The sequence below is a fragment of the Phaenicophaeus curvirostris genome, chromosome 10 (genome assembly GCF_032191515.1).
Source record: "Phaenicophaeus curvirostris isolate KB17595 chromosome 10, BPBGC_Pcur_1.0, whole genome shotgun sequence".
In the NCBI taxonomy this organism is placed as follows: Eukaryota; Metazoa; Chordata; class Aves; order Cuculiformes; family Cuculidae; genus Phaenicophaeus; species Phaenicophaeus curvirostris.
The window spans coordinates 23,935,244-23,955,926 of NC_091401.1; the positions used below are offsets into that span (position 1 = coordinate 23,935,244).

Genomic DNA, 20,683 nt, shown 5'->3' on the forward strand with positions numbered 1-20,683 from the left:
TTTAACTCTAGAGTACCAATCCCTTTCTCTTGTACGTCGCTAGGTATTACAATATCAATATCACTTACATCTCGTACTGTCATTGAGTCTAGCTGGAGGTGGCCCTGAGCAGCCTGCTCTGGCTGCCCCTGCTCTGAGCAGGGGTTTGGACTCGGTGATCACTGAAGGTGCCCTCCAATCTCTGCCCTGCTGTGATTCTCTGACTGTGAGATGGGGCGATGAATAATTAAACAGAATGAGACTGTTACTCGTATGGTTATGGTTAAGTCCAAGAATCGAATGACCTGGGATCTGGTACCTCCTAATAATGTCACTGAAGTCTGTGGTATCTGCCTCTAGTTTGCATTCCTTTCAACCTTTTCCCATGTCTTTTCTTTCGTTAATTCTTGTGCTTCCAAGAGAGAAGAATATCTATTTACAGTGTGATGAGAGAGACTAAAGGGACAATCTAACTTGATGGTTAGGAGAAAATTACCTTTGTAGTAAAAGCCAGTTAGACTGGATATGGGAGTTTCAAGCCCCATTCTAAATTCTTGTCTTGTCCCATGAGTCCTCCTCAGGAAAAAATAGAAAACCCTAATTCAGTTAGATGATGATGGAACTGTTTTGGTGTTGAACCAAACCTTCCAGGTGTTCTGCAGAGTTCTCCACGTAGATGCGTGTGATGAGTTTGCACCTTTCAAAAGCAAGATTAAACTTATCTGAAATACCATTTATCTCAGAATGTGTTAATCTGATTTTTTTTCCATTTTCTCCTTTTTTCTCCCTGATGTAATTGACAATGAAATTGAATCAGTTTACTACTGAGATGGACTTGAAAGGTGAAGACTGAATTTTCTATTACTTGATTTTTAATGCAATGTGTACACCTCACTATTTGATAAATTCAGACCTGCTGGGGAAAAACTGAGAACCACATTTTGGACACAAAGGATCAGGTATTGACTTATGTTATAGGGGCTCTTGGTCTAAATTTTCAGTTTATGAGAGAAAAATGGTTTCTCTGCATCAAGTTTTGAAAATTCAGGGAGTCGTTTTCATACTAGAGCCCTTGCTGCTGGCTGTGTGTCACGTTGGTGGAGCAGGAGGTTCTCAGGCTAGGGAAAATCCTTAAGGAAAAAGGTAGAGGTGTAGTGGTACCGCCCCAGAACAACTCAACCTCGCAAACAAACCCAGGCTAACAAAAAATAACCCGCAAAAAACTGAGGTCGTGAAAATTTTGTGAGGCATATTATGCTCAGACTTGAGGCTTGGGGTTAAGCCAAGTGAACTGGACGTGGAAGAGCACCAGGCACAAGGTGTGAAATTGCCAGCGGTGGCAGATAATGGTGTTAGAAGCTCACATCGTCAAGGGGATGGGGAGAGCTGGATTGCAGTGCTGGCTAAGAGTGGCCACTGGGGAAATGGTCAGACCTCCCAGGTAACGTGGAGGGATCACTGGGGCACCTTCTGGGTGGCAGACTCTGGCAAGGCCAGCTGTGTAGAGTCAGAAAATGGTTTGAGTTGGAAGGGACCTTAAAAATTATTTAAGTCCAACCCCCCTGCCATGAGCAGGGACACCCCCCACTGGATCAGGGGCTCCAAGCCCCATCCAGCCTGGCCTTGAACACCTCCAGGGATGGGGCAGCCACAGCTTCCCTGGGCAACCTGGGCCAGGGCCTCCACCCTTATCATGAAGAAATTCCTTATGTCTAGTCTAAATGTTCCCTTCTCCAATTTCTAGCCACCCTCCCTAGGATGTATCTCGACATTAACGCTGTGTAAAACTGAGTTCACCTGGATAACAGCAATGAGATACTGGTTTTCTTTATGGAGAAGCAAACGCAAAGCAGAGCAAGGGAGGCAAAGAGGATGGCCAAGGAACAGGCCAGGGGGCTGATAAAACACGTGGCTGGAGGGAACCTGTTGGCAGCCTTGTGCTTGATAACTGTAATCGGTGTGGGGTTATAAACCCAAATGGTTGTGCTGAGTGTGCCACAGGGGTCAAAGCTGCCTCTGTGGCCAGGAGCTGGGACAGGGATCCATCAGCTGTGTGACACCTACATGGTCAGAGAGACATCCTGGATCCCTGCTGATGCCCAGTCCAGGCTGCAGGCACCTAGAGCTGCCTGATGGCTCAAGTGCCCCATGGAAACGGGCAAGACATTCCAGAGAAACAAAGTCCGGAGGAGATTGATCAAGAATGAAAAAGAGACAAGAAAATATGAGAAGAGGGAGAAGCTGAAAGATTTGTTTGCTCCAAAAAGGCATGTTTCAGATGGCAAAGAATTATAAAGTCAAATGCTGTAACAAAAGAGTCATCTGTTGTCCTCTGTTTCTAATGGTGTAGGAAGAAGTCTCTGGCAACTGGGTAAATTCCTAATTATGAAGTGTTGAAAAGCTTTGCTTAGGGAAGCAAGATCAGGACAAACATCAGGTGTGTCTAGACCTGAAAGCTCTTGCCTCAACAGAAGGAAAGAGGTTAGATCATCTCTTCACTATTTTCCAATTCTGCATTTCCATGGCTTTATGCTCACTGATTTATACAGAGACTTTCTTCTACAAATCTAGGAAACAGAACTTTGTCCTGGAAGGGCATTTATATAGCCATATTAATGTTGATATAAATTCATTTCAATAACTTGCCCCATGAGGTTCTGCCTCTCTTTTTTTGTTTTGCCACCAACTAACTAGTTTCCTTAAGCCTTCAAATAACTGCCATGGCTTAGCTCTGATCCATTATTGAAATCAGAGTTTCTGGTAGAAGTACTTATCCTCTATCCTCTTGTTTGTCTTTTGCTCATCTGTGAGGTATAATGTTAACGATGGTAAGTAGTTTATTAAGCAGCTGAACAGATGTTTTAGTGTTTTTTAAATCCTGGCTCTGACTGTGGCATCTATCCATAGCCAAGAGGAGACCCTGTGCACCAGAAAGATGTGAGCATGTAGTTTCAGTGTGTGCTGCTGCTCCTTCCTGTGAGTTAGCATAAATGCCTATAATTTTAAATGTGGATCTTTGCTACGGCTTATCTAGTTTTGTTAGTAGCTTCAGAGGGTGTTTAATATTAATAATAACCGTTAGCCTATAGACTTAATTAGGATGGGAAACAGCTGGATGCTGTGCAGAACCAGTCTTGGCTCCAGATGCTATCTCTTTGCAGCAGGCATGCCCTGATTGCTGAGCTCTTAATTCGTGGCAGCTGAGAACAGCACGTCCTCGTGGTTACTTATCAATACTGCTTTTCCTTCCTGCTTCCAGGACCCTTTTAAAGGCTTCTGGCACTTAACCAGAACTAGGAGCACCAATTGGAACAGTCCCTTGCGGTCAGGCGGTTTTACTTCTGCGTGAGAGTAGCTGCCTTTGCTCTCCCAGGGTAAGTTGTCTTGACTTCTGCTCACAGGGACAGAATTCAAGGGTTACTTGGGCTGTCATCAACAGTTTAATTAATTTGTCCTGGCTATCCTTAAAAAAACCCTTTTGCCTAAGCCCAATTCAGATTTCAAGCCATTTAGGTATTACAAAGTAGGAAAAAACGAACAGAAATTGAAGAAGTGAAAAAAATACAGCAGAACTGTTAAAGGACTCCTTAACTTGCAGAGCTTGTAACTCCAGTGGCACAAATCCAGCACTCGATACCCTGCTTAGTACAGTATATAAAAACTCAGCAGTAGAGTTATGCAGCTCAATTAGCACAGTTCATAAACTATGCAGTTCAATTAAGAAAGCCCTGTAAGTGGGAAACAAAGTGAATGGAAGTGGATGCCTGAAGTAATAAAACATGCAGTTCAACTGGAAAATGATGCAGGTGGTTAAGAAAAATGTTACCTGATCTGCAAGATGTGAATGGGAGAGTACGTGCGTGTAGGTGCATACGTGCAAAAATAGCTTGAGTGTGCGTGCAGTTTGTTCAGCACAGCAGGGGAGGCTGGGGAGTGTCTAAAGTACCGTTAGATGGACCTGAAGTGATGTTTGTTTGTAGCCTGTGAGTATTTTGGAGCTGTCGCCAAAAAAAGCAGTGCCTGTACAGAAATGAGTATGCAAACTTTTTCTATTTCTGCTCTACGTTATCAAGAAGATGGCACCTAGATGCACAGCAGATGTTGTCTTTTGTGATGCAGATGAGCCTTTTGGAGCAGTGCAGCTGATAATGAGCTCTGTGTATTGTTACAAGGTAGGGCTGCCAGGCAATAACCACCTACGAACTCTACTAACAAACAGCTACAGTGCTGAGGCAGGGTCTATCCCCTCTGAGACTATGGGTCAAATCCTATAGTTTTTAGTCTTCATTTGGGGAAAACCTCTTTTAATATCAACAGGAGCTTTGTCTTTGTCTCGCATGCAGGATTTGGCTTCAAAAAATAAACAGCTATTCTGAAAATGTCAAATGAGATTGCTGTGTTTTGCCAGTGATTGGAATATAAGCAATACTTAGTAAGGGGGGGAGGAAATGAGAAGAGTTAGAAAATAGCTTTGTTAATTAATAAGGAATTTGATAGAAATATTAGGTTGACATCTAACATTTTTTATTTAGCAGGACAGTTTGCAATCCTGAGTAATCCATTTAATGTTGGGCTGCTGCCAGTCAAATGCGTGGCCCAGAAATGCTGCTTGTTATCTGGTCCATATAGAAACCAAAGATTACTTCACAAATGCCTGAGTCACTATCCACTTCTTCATCTGGGACAGCAAATGGGCATAAGGTTACATGAGGAAATACCTACTTGGAGAATGAAAGACTAAATCCTTGTAATGACAGCAAGAGTCTTTCCATTAACTTCAATGGCGTTTTGAGAGGCTCTGTTATTTCTGGGGTGAAATATTTCATCCTCACAGGAATGGAAACACCAGGATATGTCATCTGGAGGGAACAAATAATCAAATTGAATTTCTCCTACTATGGTAGAGGAAACGTTGCATCCGGTTCTACAATTCTTGGACACAGTTCCTAGTGTGTATGTAAAAGGTGTAGCTGTGAATTGGTGCATTTGATAGATAAAGAACTTGCTTACATGGGAAATGTTTGCCTGTTCCTCAAGGTATTTGTATCCTCACTGACCTCTTTAATCATTCGGAGGTATAATCTCTACTTTCTGTACACTTCTTGGTTTTCCGTGGTTGACTCTTGCTCTACAACAGATTTTTGGCATCAAGACAGACTGCAGGGGCATAAACCTGTTTTTTTCAGTAGCTTTTTGTGTTAGTAGGTTGGGTGGGGGTTGGATTTTTATGATGCACTAAATTAAAGAGATTCCAGCTTGACTGTGAAATTAATAGAGCTATCAAAACCCCCACTTTCATTATACAACAATTGTTAATTATTTACAAGCAAACCTCTGCAAGAACATTATTGTAGTTGTCAGAATTGTCATTATTAAAATTAAAATGCTTTGCCTGGGTAGAAGGTAACATGATTCATTTAAGCTAAATGCAATGAATATGGAATATTCTATTTCTCTTCACCAATTAGTTGAAGAGAGAACAATAGTGTGTTTCTTTCCTAACAACATTTTTGTTTTAAGAAATCTAACAAAATAAATATTTTCAGGGCTTTGTTTAAAAAGGATGTAAATTGATTGTCGCTATATAATAAAAGTTTAAAAGCAAGCTTTTTCTAGGATGGGGAAAACTGTTTTCATAAAGTAAATTCTCCTTTTTTAGTAGTAAAATGTATGTGAAAATCTTTTAACCTTATTATCACAATATCTTGTTTTGCCTTATTATCACAGCCTATTGTTTACCATGTGCATTATATGCTTGAGCTGCTCAAGTGTTCCTTGCTGCCTTTGATTTCATTTGTCTTTCCAAGCGTATCCTGGTCCAGTGGTAATTTCTCGATTCTCTGTTTCATTGATTACAATTTTTATAAACAGCAAGAGGAAAGCCAGAGAACTTTTAAGACAACTGTGCTAGGTGGCTTGAGCCAGTCTTCCTGCTTTTTTCTTTTTTTCCCCACACACCATCTTGTACTAGCTGTGATTTCACTGTCTTGGTGAACCTTTACTAAAAAAACATAAGTGCTGGGGCACTCCTAGTGCAGGTTTACTCCTGTACTGTCCCAGGAGAGGAGGACATAGCCAGTATTGGTTCTGTCATGGTCCTTCAGGTCTGTGGGTAGCATAGGCTTTAGTTACAATTGGTTCCTTGGGAATCTGGGACTTATTTATCAAAGGAAAGTTAAGGGGAAAAGTATATAGACGTGCTTAACGTGGAAGGAAAGTGTCTTCTGCTTGCATGGAGAATGCTGCGGGAATGGTTTAGACATCAGTTCCTCACTACGGCTGCCAAGCTTTGGAGGTGTAGATAGTTGGTTGTAGGAGGTGTAGGTTCAGGTAGGTCCTAGGCACTGTCTCCACCTGGGCAGCTACGCTCTCTAAGGGCTGGCTGAAGTTCTGTGATGGGTTGAGATGCAATGGGTGTCAACTGAAAGGATCGATTTCCTCCAGTGTCCTATTCATTCCTGATTTTTCTTTAGGCTAATGGCCCTCCAAAGAATCTGAAAGGATCCAGCCTGCTCGCTGGCTTCTGAGAAGAGGCCCCATAAGTAATATTAACTTCTGCAATTTCCTCGTTACTCTTAAGCAAGTTATTAATTAACTGAATGTAACCACTGGCTGTTGATAAATCCTTTTAACTAATTCAAATTCCATATCAAGCTCAGAGCGTTTTTACTCGAGCTGCTGCTGAAGTTAAGCCTTGTGAAGAATTAGTTCTGATCTGGTTTTGAGTGCTGGAGTTGGGGAAAATGGAGAGAAGATATTTGTTTGCTTGATTCCACATGACAACTCCAGGGTAACTGAATAGACTGTACGGTTGGTTTGACAGGGCTGAGCACAGAGCCAGCAGCCTTGCATTCCAGAGGCAGGGGGATGGAAGGGGACTGACAACTCTAATGGATTTTATCGGAACTTTTCTAAAGAGCGACAATTTGCCTTCAATTATTAATGTTTTTCAGAGGTTTCTCTTCTGAGAGGTATGAATAACTAACTTAAATATGCGTTCATGTAACATTTTCAATGATGAATACATTACTGCATGGAAAGAAGTTGAGTAGCAGATCCAAGTATTAAATAATGGAAGAGGTTTTTGAGTGTGTAGGAAATGTAGTCTTTAATAATGTGATTGTTACTGGTTTTTTCTGTGAGTGGAGGAGTTGTGGTTATTATATGTATAAACGTATAACGGTGGCGTTTGGGAAGAATATTGTAAGTTAGCTGGAGCGCCACAGAAAGAAAAGGCAGTGCTGGTGTGTTGTGATGTGTGACAGCAGGGATGTTAATCCTGCAGAGCTCTCGACTCATCCTGGGGTTTGAGTGGGTTTCACTTTCCTCCCCACGCTCAGGAGGCACTTTGTGCCCTGTGCTGCAGAATTATTGAGGTTAGCTTTGGAAATGGAGGCTAGAGAAGCCGTTGGCCCTGTTAAAACGCACTGAAGAGAAACTGGAGTGGATTACCAGGTGCCTGAGAGAAAACTTAGGACTTCAGTTATATTTCAGTGACTTCTATTTCAGGAGGCTTTGAGGGACTTTGAATTTATTTGTTTCTCTAGTCTGATTTTCACTTCCAGAATGGCATTCTTAGACACCCTATCCTGTAGTCCCTCAGGCTCCGTTCCATTTAGTTTTCCCCTGTCTTTAGACAGAAATATGTATTTATAGGTTTTGTAGCATTTTATGACAAGGTTTTCTTTTGTAACATCACTACAGTCTTGAAAATTTGTCACAGATACGAAAGCTTATTAAGCAACACTTGAAAATTACTAGCTTTTGACATGTCAGTGCACTGGTATTTGTTAGATGAAGGAATTTATTCTATATTGGCAGTGTGCTCTTTATTTTAGCATAATATTTTGATATCATGAAGATAGTTAGAAATGGAATTCCTACAAAGCTGTCTTACCGACGTTAAAAAACATGTTAAGTCTTATGAAGTGTCATGTATAGCACTGATGTGTTCTGAAACAGCAAATATAAACCTCTGGTTTCTTACGTGCTGGATCGTAGAAAACTGTTTCAACAGCACATAGTTTATCAAGTAGACGTATAAAAAAGAAAACTGGTCAAGTTATGAACTGTTTGCAAAAGTCGTGCCTAACCGGTTTGTAAATACATTCTTACCACTCTGCATCAGTTGAGTTCCGCGTGGATCGCGCAGCCAGAAGTGCCTCGCAGATCTGTGAAATCTGGTTCACTTAAAGCAGCGTCTGACCTGTCAAACCTGCAAATTAACCCAGTGTAAAGCAGAGGAGAATATTGTGCTGGTTTACGTGCCTAGGGAGAACTCCAAACTGCCTTCAAACTGAGGATAGTAGTACAGCCCTGCTGTTCTGGTAGAAGAGATGGATCTTAGAAGCAGCTGCATAATTCCTCTGATTATTTTTCAGTTGCCTCCAATAGGAATACCCTTTTCTTGCAGATAAGGACTGGATGATGAAAGCAAGTCAGTTCACAGCTCCCAGGACTGCAGCAAGGTGTTTCATTAGCAAAAAAAAAAACAACATTTTAACCCTAGCCTAATTAGTAGACTTCATAATTTATTGTTTCATTATCTGGTTTAGCTCAGCATGTATGGGATTTCTAGACGACATGAAGTGTGGAAACCTGTCATGACAGAAAAAAACAGAGTGGCTTGTAGGAAACAATGGTTGTCTTGTGGGAAGACTTTAAATATATGCAGCTGATCCCATGGGAACTGCTGTAGTCTATTCACCCTGTGTGAAAACGATGCTCTTTCAATATAATCTTTAATCCTTTTCTTTCACTGAAAAATGTGAGAACTTTATTTAAAACTTTTGAAAGAGTGCGTTATTTTAGTCAGTAACTGCTTTTCAAACATAAAAATAAATCAAATTATTAGTGTAACTTGGGGGCTGGAGGGAAGTTCTCTGAAATATCTTGCAATATTCTGTTCCTGTATTGCATATGTGAATATTCTTGGGAAAGTTTCAGGCTGACAACAACCAGGAAACGTGCCCTGGCTTTCGTATTTTGCTGGATGGGCACATGTGGGGAAGGAAGCATCCAGCAGTCTTGGAGATATTATGAACTTCTGTAACTATTTGAGATGTGTTTATTCTAATTCCACAAAACAGATTTTTCCTGTAATACAGAGGAGAAGGTTTTCAAGAGAAGGGAATCCTATCATAGGCAGCATAACAGTTTGCTTTGAAGATGATTCTAATCTTCATCCTGTTCATGGAAAATAAAATAAAACTAAGTACGCAGTTACTGAAAACATTTGTCCCCACCCCCAGAGAGAAGTGAAATCTAAACCTCGCTTTGTTCAATCCACGCATGTGTGAATAACATCACAAATTCCCACAGGCTTTAGTAGAGCTGCTGTCCTGTTTGTTTTTTACAGGACCACGTCCTAAATATTAAACTCCATTTGGTGAAATACAGCGTCGTATTCCTGGAGGTATCACGCAGCAGATATTTTATAGTCTGCACACAGAGTGTTGAAAAGGCAAAGAGTTACTAATACTGTTTTGCTTTTGCTTCCCTATAGCGTCTTTCATCCAAGGCATCCAAAGCACTTCATAGAATCTAGTGTATTAAGCATGGCAACATGTCTGCGAGGTAAGGAAATTGATTTTTTTTTTTTTTCTTTATAGAGACAGAATAGTCAAAGCATTGGGCTGTGATTTGCCCCAGGTCACCATGGTACAGCGAGACCTCTGGCCTCCCAGTCCTTTAACACAAGGCTCTTCGTTTAAGAGGAATTCTCAGATCACCTTCCTCTCCCGTGTAATTTACGTGACACTTAAATCTATGTTACATTTTTGAACCTGGAGCTCAGTTTATATCTTTCAGATTTTTTTTCTGTAATATTTCAGAAAGTGTACGTTACCTTTTGTTTATGAAAGAGCTTTTGCACCTGTGGTAGCTTCGACATTTAGTGCAGAACAAGATAAAACCAGCTGGAGGTGCACCAGTTGGGAAGCGTGCTGCAGCATTTGAGGAGGACCATGCATGGTACCCATAGCAAAAAGGGTGTTAATGGATGAGAATGTGGTTTGGGAAGTGCTGAATGAATCAAGTAATGTGACCAGGTCCCACCTCAGAGCCATGGCTGTGCACTGGATTTGGAGCATCAAGTGTCCTCGGCACAGCTCCAGCAAGGGATGGTTTGTACTCGCAGCCTGCTGTCTCTTGATGTATTCTACTGCAACTGGCCAGTAGCTTTGAGAGCCTGCAGGGGCTACCCTGGATGGCGATGGGTTATGGATTTTGCCGCAGGGGTGAGTTAGCTCAAGACTTAATACTGTGCTTAACCTCCTTCTGAAGTGCAATATGATGAAATTCACATGTGAGATTGATTCAACAGTATAGTATGGTTTCAATAGCCTCTTACTTTGCAATGGGTGAACTAGAAGGTACTGTGAGGTTTATTAACGTGAACTCTAGATGGTCTGTGTTCCCGAAAATTCCTTAAATATTATAGTCAGGGTTTTCCTGATTTATGCTGCTTAGTATGGAACTGGATTAACAATATCCTCGCACCGTTCTTGGAAGGCTGCAGTTTATTTTTCAGTGGAATAGCACCATCTGGTAAAATCAAGCAACAATACTTCAAGTCTTATGAAAGTTGAGGAAATTATTCTAATTTTTCGTAGAATTTCCTGAACTATAAATATAAAAATTTTTATCCCATCCCTTTCCTCTTTGATTTAAAAGGTTGTGTTGGGTTTGGTTTTTTTTTTCTTGTCCTTCTAATGTCATTCTGCAGAATCTGAGCTCCTGATGAAACTGTAAGACTCAGCCTTTTAGCTCAAAATTCAATTGGCTTTTGGATGCCCTTAGGTCCAACTGCCCTTTTACATGGAATTTTTGTTGTTAATCTTCTATTATTGGGGGAATTATTTTGCAAACAGACCGATTCAATTGCTTCAAGCTCTGAAACCTGTCAGGCTAGCTTTTATTCTGATTGCTTCTGATAAGGAGCTTTGGTAAGAATGCTGTGCCTCCAGCAAGTTGAGAGACTCACCTTGGAGGGGACCGGCTTCAAGGTCCCAGGGAACTAATGGCTCTTTCAGGTTGTTATGAAAAGGGAAACTAGGTGTTGAAAATCAGAATCAAAACTTTGAATTAAATGTGGGACTGCGCTGCCAACCAGAGGAGATGGCTTGGGTTATAAGCTGAGTCTCTTTCTCTGCATAATGATGACTTGAAGCTCGTTACAAGAGCTGGAGTTGCTGTTTTGTGTCGCGTGCTTTGACTGTAGAAGGTATGGATGGATCCCTGCTGCCAACCTCCACGGATGCTGTGCCAAGGGGGAGCCATGCAGGCTGTACAGACTTCAGCAAGACCCTTTGCCTCCCTTCCTCTGCTCGTGTACATGGAACACAAACAGAAGGCTCGTCCATCTCAGACGCCATGCTGCCAGATACAGGAGCTCTGTCCTGTCTGAAAGAGAAGATACTAGTAGGTGATGTGGAGTCAAGCTGAGGAGACATCTTGGGAACCATAATCTGAAGCAATTTATCATCCAACCTGACCCTTTTAAAAAAATAATAAAACCTCCAGCATTTTAGAAGACAACGTGTGGTGCTTTTCAGTTTCTTTAGTGCCAGCTACCAATTAGTAGGAAACAGTACAATCTTATAGTGAGGAGATGCTCAAAGGACAGTTCTCTCTTTTTAAGAACTATGCAAGAAACCTATTTTCAGCACTGTTGCATAATGTAAGTATTAAGAAGATTTACTATAATTCCATTTCAAAGAGCTTACACTAAGTAAATGTTTTTCTTTATTGTCCTTAGTGTTGTCTTTAAAACTTACATAAAAAGTGTCTGTTCATCAGACAAAGAGCGGGGCCTTTCTGAGAAACTCTTCTTCTGCAGAAGCACATGGAGTAGGGTATCGTTTGCAGAAGGTTGTGAAGGGGCTGCTGTGTTTCAGTGCCACTGATCAAAGGGAGGGTTCAAATGCATCTTCATTCCTAGAGCTTTTTTTTTTCTCAATTATGTGTGCAGATTTTGTTGTACTACTTATGAGAGTAATGTTAAAAGCCAAAGTAAACTTCAGACCCTCTTTTGTATTCACGTAAAGTGTTCCAGAATGATAGCATTTGTTCCTTTGGACAGAAAACCTTATAGCAAGTTTGTTCACTTGTTCTTTTTCTTTCAAACAGTGTGAGCTTACCGAGTTTTTTTCTTACCTCCTTCACAGGGAAGGATAGCTTTCCACTAACACAGAGAGTTCTGTATTCTCTATTAAAAACAACTGCCCTCAAGTGGAGTAGGCTTTGTATTTTGTCCTAGAAACAGTGTGTTTCATTCAGAGATAAGGCCTCTCTGCATTTGGGTTTCTCTAGTCACCTGACAGAGCCCTTGGTAACTTCTAGGCTGCTTTAGTCTGCATTCCTGAAATGCCTTACTCCTGGCACTGCAATTAACACCTTCAGGTTCACTGCTTGCTGCCCCAGCTTTCCACTTGCCCTTGGATGCTGCCTGGGGTAGCAGGAGAGCAAAGCAAGTGGTCACGCGTCGTGTCCAAGAACACGAGCTTGGCACCTATAACCATCACTGAGGATATTGTCGTGGAATCCCAATCAGGTAAAAAAGCAGCTCGACTCTCCCCCTTTTTGAACTTTTATTTTGGAATTTGAGAATTGCCAAGTATGACGGGCCCGTTCTCCTCCACGCTTGCAACACTTCGGTGACTGATGGTGACTCTGTGCCTCCAGTTTGGTGACTGATGCCATAGCGCTTGTTGGGAGGATCCAGCCTGTTGTGCTTCAGGATCTGCAATCTTATCAGCTCTTTTCTGCCTCTGTCTCATTGCAAATAATGAAATGGGAAGTCCTGTGTAATGATACTGGTTGGTTTGTCTTGTGGCAGATGAAGCGCAAGGTGCTGTCTATGCTGCTGAAATAGAGATTGTTTCATTGAATAACTTCCAGAAAGTTCTCAGTGGTTTGTATTGGTTTTGCCCCTTCTTTGACATAGAGTAACCAGGATTAAGGATGCTCTGCCTGTCGTATAGTGATGATAACAACCCATCTAGTTTGCGACACTTTAGTACTTGGTTCATCAGCTCGGGAGAAGAACCTAGAGGAGTTGGCTGTGAGTCCACATGGGCCACGTGGAAGACATTCTTGGTAGATCTTTTCATGGCCTCAAAAATCAGTAAATATTCTTTATGAGAATAAGTGAAGGTAGAAGGTTTTCCTTTGTGGTGTAATGTTTGCATTTTAATACATGTTCTCATGCCAAGCTGTGCCAGGGTTAGATGCACATCTGCACAGCCTCCTGGAGGCCAATGACGTGCTCTGACAGGCAGGCAGCAGGAGCTCTTGGCCTGCCCTGGTTGGCATGTACCCTCTGTGTGACTGGCTGTTCGCTCCTGTAGGAGGTTCATCAGATTCAAGCCTGCATCGTAAATATAGTGACACCCGGGTCCTTAATTTTTCATGCTTACTCAGCATCTTCATCACTCTGTCCAGGTTATGAATAGCCTATTTTTCATGAGATTCCCTTTTGTCCTGTGTCTTAGTTCAGCTAATAAACGTCAGATCTCAGACATTTCTTTTTCCTCTCTATAAAGCTACAGGGAAATGTTACTCATTGGAAACTTGGGTCAGTTCAGCAATATCCACGAAGGCAGATTGATGCAATTCTAGCGACTGCTTTTCCAGTGCGTGATATTTGAAGCTAACTCAAACTTTTGAATAAATGAGCATCATATTTAGTGTATTCCTACCTTAATGTCATCATTTTGTCCACTAGATAGTCATGTTCCCCTGCCTCCTCTCTAGCTCCTCCACCCTGCTCTGACCACAGAAAGGCAGTTTGTAATCCTTATCGGGTAGTCCAGTCACAATTCTGCTCAGGTGATATGCATTGGAAGGATAAAAACTAATTCTTATTTATTAGAAGTTATGTATTGTTTAGCTAATTTTAAGCTATTTAGTGTTTGAGGGCAAAAAGGTCTTTCAACATACAGTTCCTGGTATGTGCTTATGGATGTCCCCGCGTCAGGGGTTCCTGTGTGCTGCTTACTTACATCATTTAAAAAAAATATTTGCTAAACTGGAATGTGACATCAATGCATTTGCTAATTCTCCCCTGCCTTTTTTTTTTTTTTTTTTTAATTTTAGGCTGGGGCCAAGGAAGTCTTGAAATACACCCTGGGCTTCGTCTTCATATTAAATTGATCACTAGTCCACAGGATTGATCCCGTTCTGTCCTCATCAAGAGTTATTCATGCACACGGTGCGTGCAGAGGTCTGGCTGAGCGGTGGTGAACGCAGCCATGCATCATCTGTTTGGGCTGGTTTTGGCACAGAAGGACCTTTCACGTGCAGGGGATCTTTTCTCCTTAGAGGATGCTGAAATCGAAGGAAGCCTCTCAGAAGCTCTTGAACAAATAAGAATAATTAGTTCATCTGCGGTGAGTGAAATACTGTCCTTAATTTTTCATGAGATTAAATGTGTTGTGTAAATAAAGCATAAAGACAGGTACATACACAATTTAAGTTTCTAAAAAACTCAAGAATTCCAAGCAAAGTGTGAGAAATATGGTAACCAGATCTGGTTCCCACTAGCTGGATTTCCTTTAAAGACATTTCAAGTTCACTTTTACCATAGTTCTTATTAAATAATTATTTAAGTCATGCTAAATATTAACAGGAGTTTACAGGTACACTGTATATATGCAGCAGAAACAGTTCTGAATCATAGAATAACCAGGTTGGAAGAGACCCACCGGATCATCGAGTCCAATCATTCCTATCAAAATGATGGTGGGCTCACTGATTGTGGTAAACTCTTTAATACTGCTGTCCAGAAAAAAAAAAAGCTCTTTATCCTTCCTGCTTCCAGTTTACTACAGGAAATGGAAAATCTTTTTTGAGTCTTAAGATATTCAATTAGAAATAGGTATGTGTTCTCACAACTGCACTTTTCTGGCATTTCATATGAGATGTGACTTTAGAAATCGGCTTTGGCAATGTGCAAACCTCTGACTCTCAGAGCACTGATCGCTGTGTTGCCGGCTGCAACGAGAACTGACTCACCCATCAGGGCAGCCGCTGTAACCTGGCTTTTCTCTTTGGTCAGGTCTTTGACAGCAGTTACATGTGCAGAACCTTTCAGAACATTAATCAACTTATTTTGTCCGTTGCTTTTGCTGTTTGTGATGCACTTTGACTCACCTAACTGCAGATTATCTGGAATTTTACACAAATTCCTCCTGATATCCTTTTTGAGAGAAAACACCTGAATTTGCTACAAAATGTTTTTACAAATGCATCAGGCTGCACTAGGCAGATAAAGCATCCTGCAGAGCCATCTCTTACCTCTGAGTTGCTGAGCAGTGTTACCTCTGAGTTGCTGAGCAGTGATTCCTCATTGCTCTCTACAACTACCTGAAAGGAGGTTGTAGACAGGAGGGTGCTGGGCTCTTCTCCCAAGTGACAGGGGACAGGACAAGAGGGAATGGCCTCAAGCTCCACCAGGGGAGGTTTAGGCTGGACATTAGGAAAAAATTTTTCACAGAAAGGGTCATTGGGCACTGGAACAGGCTGCCCAGGGAGGGGGTTGAGTCACCTTCCCTGGAGGGGTTTAAGGCGCGGGTGGACGAGGTGCTGAGGGGCATGGTTTAGTGTTTGATAGGAATGGTTGGACTCAATGATCCAGTGGGTCTCTTCCAACCTGGTTATTCTATGATTCTATGAGTCTACCAGAAAGCTCTGGAGATGGGAGAGCTGCTTCAGCTCTGTCCCAGTGATAAGAGTGGACAGGAGGATGCATGTGTATGTTCCACAAACGTGAGGAGTTTCACAGCAGCGTGAACGTGACCACTCTGCTTTCCGTCTCCCCACACACCAGAGGTTTGCTCTTAGAATCATAGAATCATTAGGTTGGAAAAGACCTTTGACATTATCAACTCCAATCGTACCTGTGTATTACTAAATCACGTCCCCAAGCGCCTCATCTACCTGCCTTTTAAACTCCTCCAGGGATGGTGACTTCACAACCTCCCTGGGCAGTTTCAGTGCTTGAGAACCCTTTCTATGAAGAAATTTTTCCTAATGTCCAACCTAAGCTTCTCCTGATGCAGCTTGAGGCCGTTCCCTCTTGTCCTGTCATCACCTGGGAGAAAAGACCAACACCCACCTCTCTGCAGCCTCCTTTTAGGTAGTTGATGGTGATTGTGTATTCTGAGTCTTTTAGTTACTGCAAAGCGCTGCCATTTCACATCCTCGTGGCATCTGTGTCAGTAATTACGGGGGATTACAGGATTTTGTGATAAAGCCTGTTTAATTCACTTTTATTTGTGTTACATTGACGCTAATTGAAAGTAACTGTGCTTACATCAGGGACTCAACATGATGTGAAATATTTGGGACCTTGCATGCTGCTAAATATATTGTGGCTAGAACAACTCCAGTTTCACTCTTGGGAAGGCTATGGGAGAGGAGGCTTGTGTGAGTAGTTCTGAGGTGTGCAGCTGCAATCTCTGGTCCAGAAGGCCATGCTTCAGGACAGACTGCTAAAAATCACTTGATAGCATAACCCAGACCTTTCCAGCAACAAGAACTCCGACCTAAACCAGTGAATTGTCTGTGGGATGACTAATTTCTCTGCTTAATCACGCTCAATGCTTGTGGTAAAGGTGGAAGTGAGGACATGGGTAGTGGCCGGTTAAAAAAACTTTGTCTTCAGGGTAATTTTGGGGAGGCCTTGAAGAGGATGGGCATTCACTGGAAAACACCTTTTCTTTTCATCCAGGACTACCAGACCAATGACAACGACCAGGCTGTGGTGGAAATCTGCATCACCCGCATCACCACGGCCATCAGGGAGACGGCGTCCATAGAGAAGCACGGCAAAGCCCTCGTGGCTCTCTGGGAGTCGTGCCTAGAGCACAACCTGAGGCCTTCTGGAAAAGATGAGGACACACCACATGCAAAAATTGCATCTGATATCATGAGCTGTATCTTGCAGGTAAGACTGAGCCGAAAGCAAGGGAGCGTAATGCATTTATTGGCTGTTCAGTTTTGTCTTTTAAAATGCTGTTGAGCTTTATTTTTTCCTGAGGGTGCATGGGAGTGGTTGCTTTTCTTCAAAAGCAAGGGCATGATCCTTGTTGTGAATGTATATTGTTATATGTATGTGTGGCATCTGTTGGAGTGAAGCAAAAGTTTTGGCAACTTTCTCGACTTTAGAATTGTCTTAACTGTTTAGTGCCAGATTTCATTATCTTAACGCTCCATTATTTCATACGATCACTTGTCTTAAGCTTTCTGTTTGTGCTGTTGGCAACTGTATGCCTAAGTCAAGCTGGCTCATATCTCTGTGGTTTAGGGATTGCACCGAGTTGCAGATGACTTCAAGAAATGAGTTCATTGAAATGTAATGAGAAAGTTTTATAAAAGTACATTTACTGCTCCCTGAAACAGAGCTATTATCAGTGAGCTCCTTTGCAGAGAGAAGGCATAAAATGAGTTTTTATACAATACGTGAGGGATGGTTGAAGTAGTAATGAATATCTGACAGCTGGATTGAACCTCACAGCGTGTTTCTGATGATATTAGCAGCAGGGAGGTCTCCTAGGTTTGCAAACATTGCTGTATTGTATTATTGAAATCTGTTTTTCATTGTCACCTTCACATTTTCATAAATGTGATATTTATAATGGAACAAATGAAACCTTTCTCCTTCCATCTGAATTAAAACCGTTTCTTAACTCTCTTATATTTGTTGTAGGGGGAGGAAAGCGTTCTTTGGAATTTTCTTAGGTCTTTTAAATCCTAGTCAGAGGGCCAAACCTTGTCTTCCCGTTCTTTCTTCATGGAGTCCTAGAGTATTACTTGGAGGCAGAATTTGGCTCCTACTCAGTAGTGCCTCTCGGCCAAATAAAATGAGGCATTACGTTCATTTAAAGATGCTGCTGTATAAAGCTCTGTTCATTTTAAGGGCTTTTCTTGTTAAAGATGTAATCTTTAGTCTTACGGCATTTGCCGCAGTGAGCTATCTTGACACCTAGGAGTGCCTGGAGCTCCTTCTTCCTTAGAGACTGGTGGAAAGGGACTGTCCTGGAGCAGCTGCAGCACTCCACTGCTTGGAATGTCTCTATTGCCAGGAAAAAGCCTCACAGCTGGTTAAACTTAGCTCTTTTGCATTGGTTGAGTAGCACAGTGCAGCCTTAGCAAGGGCCAGTCTGGTTCTCCAGGAGGCTAATGGCAAAGGCAGTTTCTGCTGGTGGAGGCAGAGCTGGCCTAGGAGGCAATGTAGCAGGAAGAACAGATTTAATTTTTCTCGGCTCTAAATTTTTTTTTTTCAGCACAGCTTGAGAATGAGCACACGTTAAGCCTGGACTGCCTTTCTTTGCACTATTTTGTTGCTTTCTGAAACATCTGGGTTCCAGTGCTTGCCTGTGATTTCAGCTGCTAATTAAATATAATCACATTGCAGGATTATTTTCAAAAACAAAGATGTACTCCAGTTTCAAAGAGATGTTCAAAACTGAGTGAAGATGAGAGAAAAACACTGATTAAGGAGGCTCCAGAGAGAATGCAGGTCCTCAGTTACAGATAAATATATCCTACTAGTTTCAAGGGAAGTTATGTATGGGAGCTTAATGGGCAATAGATGCAATGGGCAATAGATGCAATAGACGCTCAATTTTATGTATACAAATACTTGCAGAAAACCTTTTCTGACCTTAATGTCAAAACAAATGTGCATGCAGGTACCCCAAGATCACTGAAGTTTGGGGCCAGAATTTAGCTGTCTTGCTGACCTGGTGTTCAGAGGAATTGGCCAGAGTTTAAGAAAGGAAACCTAAATTATTAGAGGAAAACTGATGTTTGCTACTAAAGCTATTATCCTGTGAGAAAGTCTCACAGTACACTTACTCATGCATTCTCTTTTCCTCATTTGGCTCATTTGCTTTTGATTCAGTCCCAGTGGTTTAGCATGAGATCCTGTTCTGGGAATAGAGGAGTCCGTCCTTTATGTGGTCTCTGTCAGCACAAATAGAGGCCAAAACTCAGAGCAGCAACACACTTTAGTTTAGATAAGGGAAGCTGTGACTTGTGCTGGGCAAGATTTACCCATGCTTGAGCCTTGACTCTGCACCTGCAGCATGTTGGGCTGCCCTGCTTGTGGCTGGACATGAGAGTGGGGCAGGTCACTGTGATGCAGGAATAACAAGCAGCAATATGACTCTTAACTGCAGGGAGCGATATTTTACTAGTCAGCAGCATTGGGAACTAATCTGAGATGTTTCTTCCCTCTTGGGATGAAAATTACCTACTCTAGGTAGATGATAGATACAGCTTTTAGTGTCTTCTCCAAGAGCACCAAACACAAAATGTCTTGTTAGAAATGTTAGGGATTAAATTTAATTAGTGCACTCAATATCGTGTTTTCTCCTCTTGCAGAAGTCTAAAATAGCTGCGTTATCAGCATCTCCTGGTGCAGTACTTCTTAATTTCCATACTTGCTCTTTCTTTGAAGTCTGCCTTAAGTGGTGTTACCAAAACTTAACCTTTCTCAACACGTGTTTTGCTTTTGTCCCTCTGTTGTTTTGATTTTTGGTTTTCTACTGTGATCAGCATGAGACTTCATTTTAATCATTCCTTTCAGCTGCTTATTTTTCAGTGGGTTTTTTCATGTTTTTGCAGAATTACAATCGACCTCCAGTTATGGCCTTAGCTGTCCCAGTGGCAGTGAAATTTCTTCAGAGGGGCAATAAGGAGCTGTGCAGAAACATGTCAAGTTATCTATCCCTGGCTGCAATCGCTAAAGCAGATCTGCTGGTTGATCACACAGACAGCATTGTCAAAAGTGTCCTTCAAGGTAGGAACACACTGAGATTTTAGATTTCAGCCTGCAGTGTGCCCACTTTTTGATAAGTTGGGCTTTATTAGAGATATCTACCAACAAACATATGTAAAAACAGGTATGAAACATGAATGTATAAGGCATACACGTGGGCATGTCTATAAACACGTGATAAGATGTTACACACAATCTAATAACAGACTATATCAAATAAGACCTTTCAAGAATAAGTGAATTTACTGAGCCTTGTTGACTATGCAAATTTCATTATAGATTGGGTGACCCTTGGGGCAGGAAATACATCAATACTTGTTAGGATACCATACTAATGGACTTCAAATTATAAGCCATGATATGAGACACTAGTTACTGGGCTATTATCCTTTCTATTAGTGTAATTGGCAGTTCTCCAAAATATAAATGGGAATGAAATGAATCCCATTCTGTGGTGAAATAGTCAGATGTAAGATGTAAAAGCTTTGTAGTTGTGGTGGGTTGACCTTGGCTGGATGCCAGGAGCCCACCAAGCTGCTCCTTCACTCCCTTCCTCAGCAGGACAGGGCAGGAAGGAAGTCTGATGGAAAAAAAAGCCTTGTTGGTCAAGATAAAGGCGGTTTAATAAAGGAAAAGCACAAAGATGGCATGTGGAAGCAAAGGAAAATGGAAGATTTATTCTGTACCTACCCTCATCAGCAGGTGATGTCAGGACGCTTCCTGGGAAGTAGGGCTTCAGTATGTATTGCAATTGCAATAACAAGTGTCCCCCTCTTCCTCCTCCTTGCTGTTAGCTTTTATTGCTAGGCAGACATCATATGATATGGAATATCCCTTTGGTCAGTTTGGGTCGGGTGTCCTGGCTCTGTCCCCTCCCAAGATCTTGCCCAGTCCCAGTTTACTGGTGAGGGGGGAACG

The 20,683-nt window shown here is 41.8% G+C and overlaps 1 protein-coding gene across 1 annotated transcript in view; it reads left to right on the forward strand.

Moving 5' to 3' along the window:
- The first annotated feature begins 6,635 nt into the window (after positions 1–6,635).
- The window catches only part of VEPH1 (ventricular zone expressed PH domain containing 1), an 85,244-nt gene continuing 71,196 nt past the window's right edge, over positions 6,636–20,683 (forward strand). Inside the window, exons 1-5 of the mRNA XM_069865123.1 lie at positions 6,636–6,950; positions 9,485–9,555; positions 14,077–14,369; positions 16,712–16,927; positions 19,612–19,786. Of these exons, the coding sequence (XP_069721224.1) occupies positions 14,232–14,369; positions 16,712–16,927; positions 19,612–19,786 (529 nt within the window). The 5' untranslated portion in view covers positions 6,636–6,950; positions 9,485–9,555; positions 14,077–14,231. The remainder of the gene's footprint in view (positions 6,951–9,484; positions 9,556–14,076; positions 14,370–16,711; positions 16,928–19,611; positions 19,787–20,683) is intronic.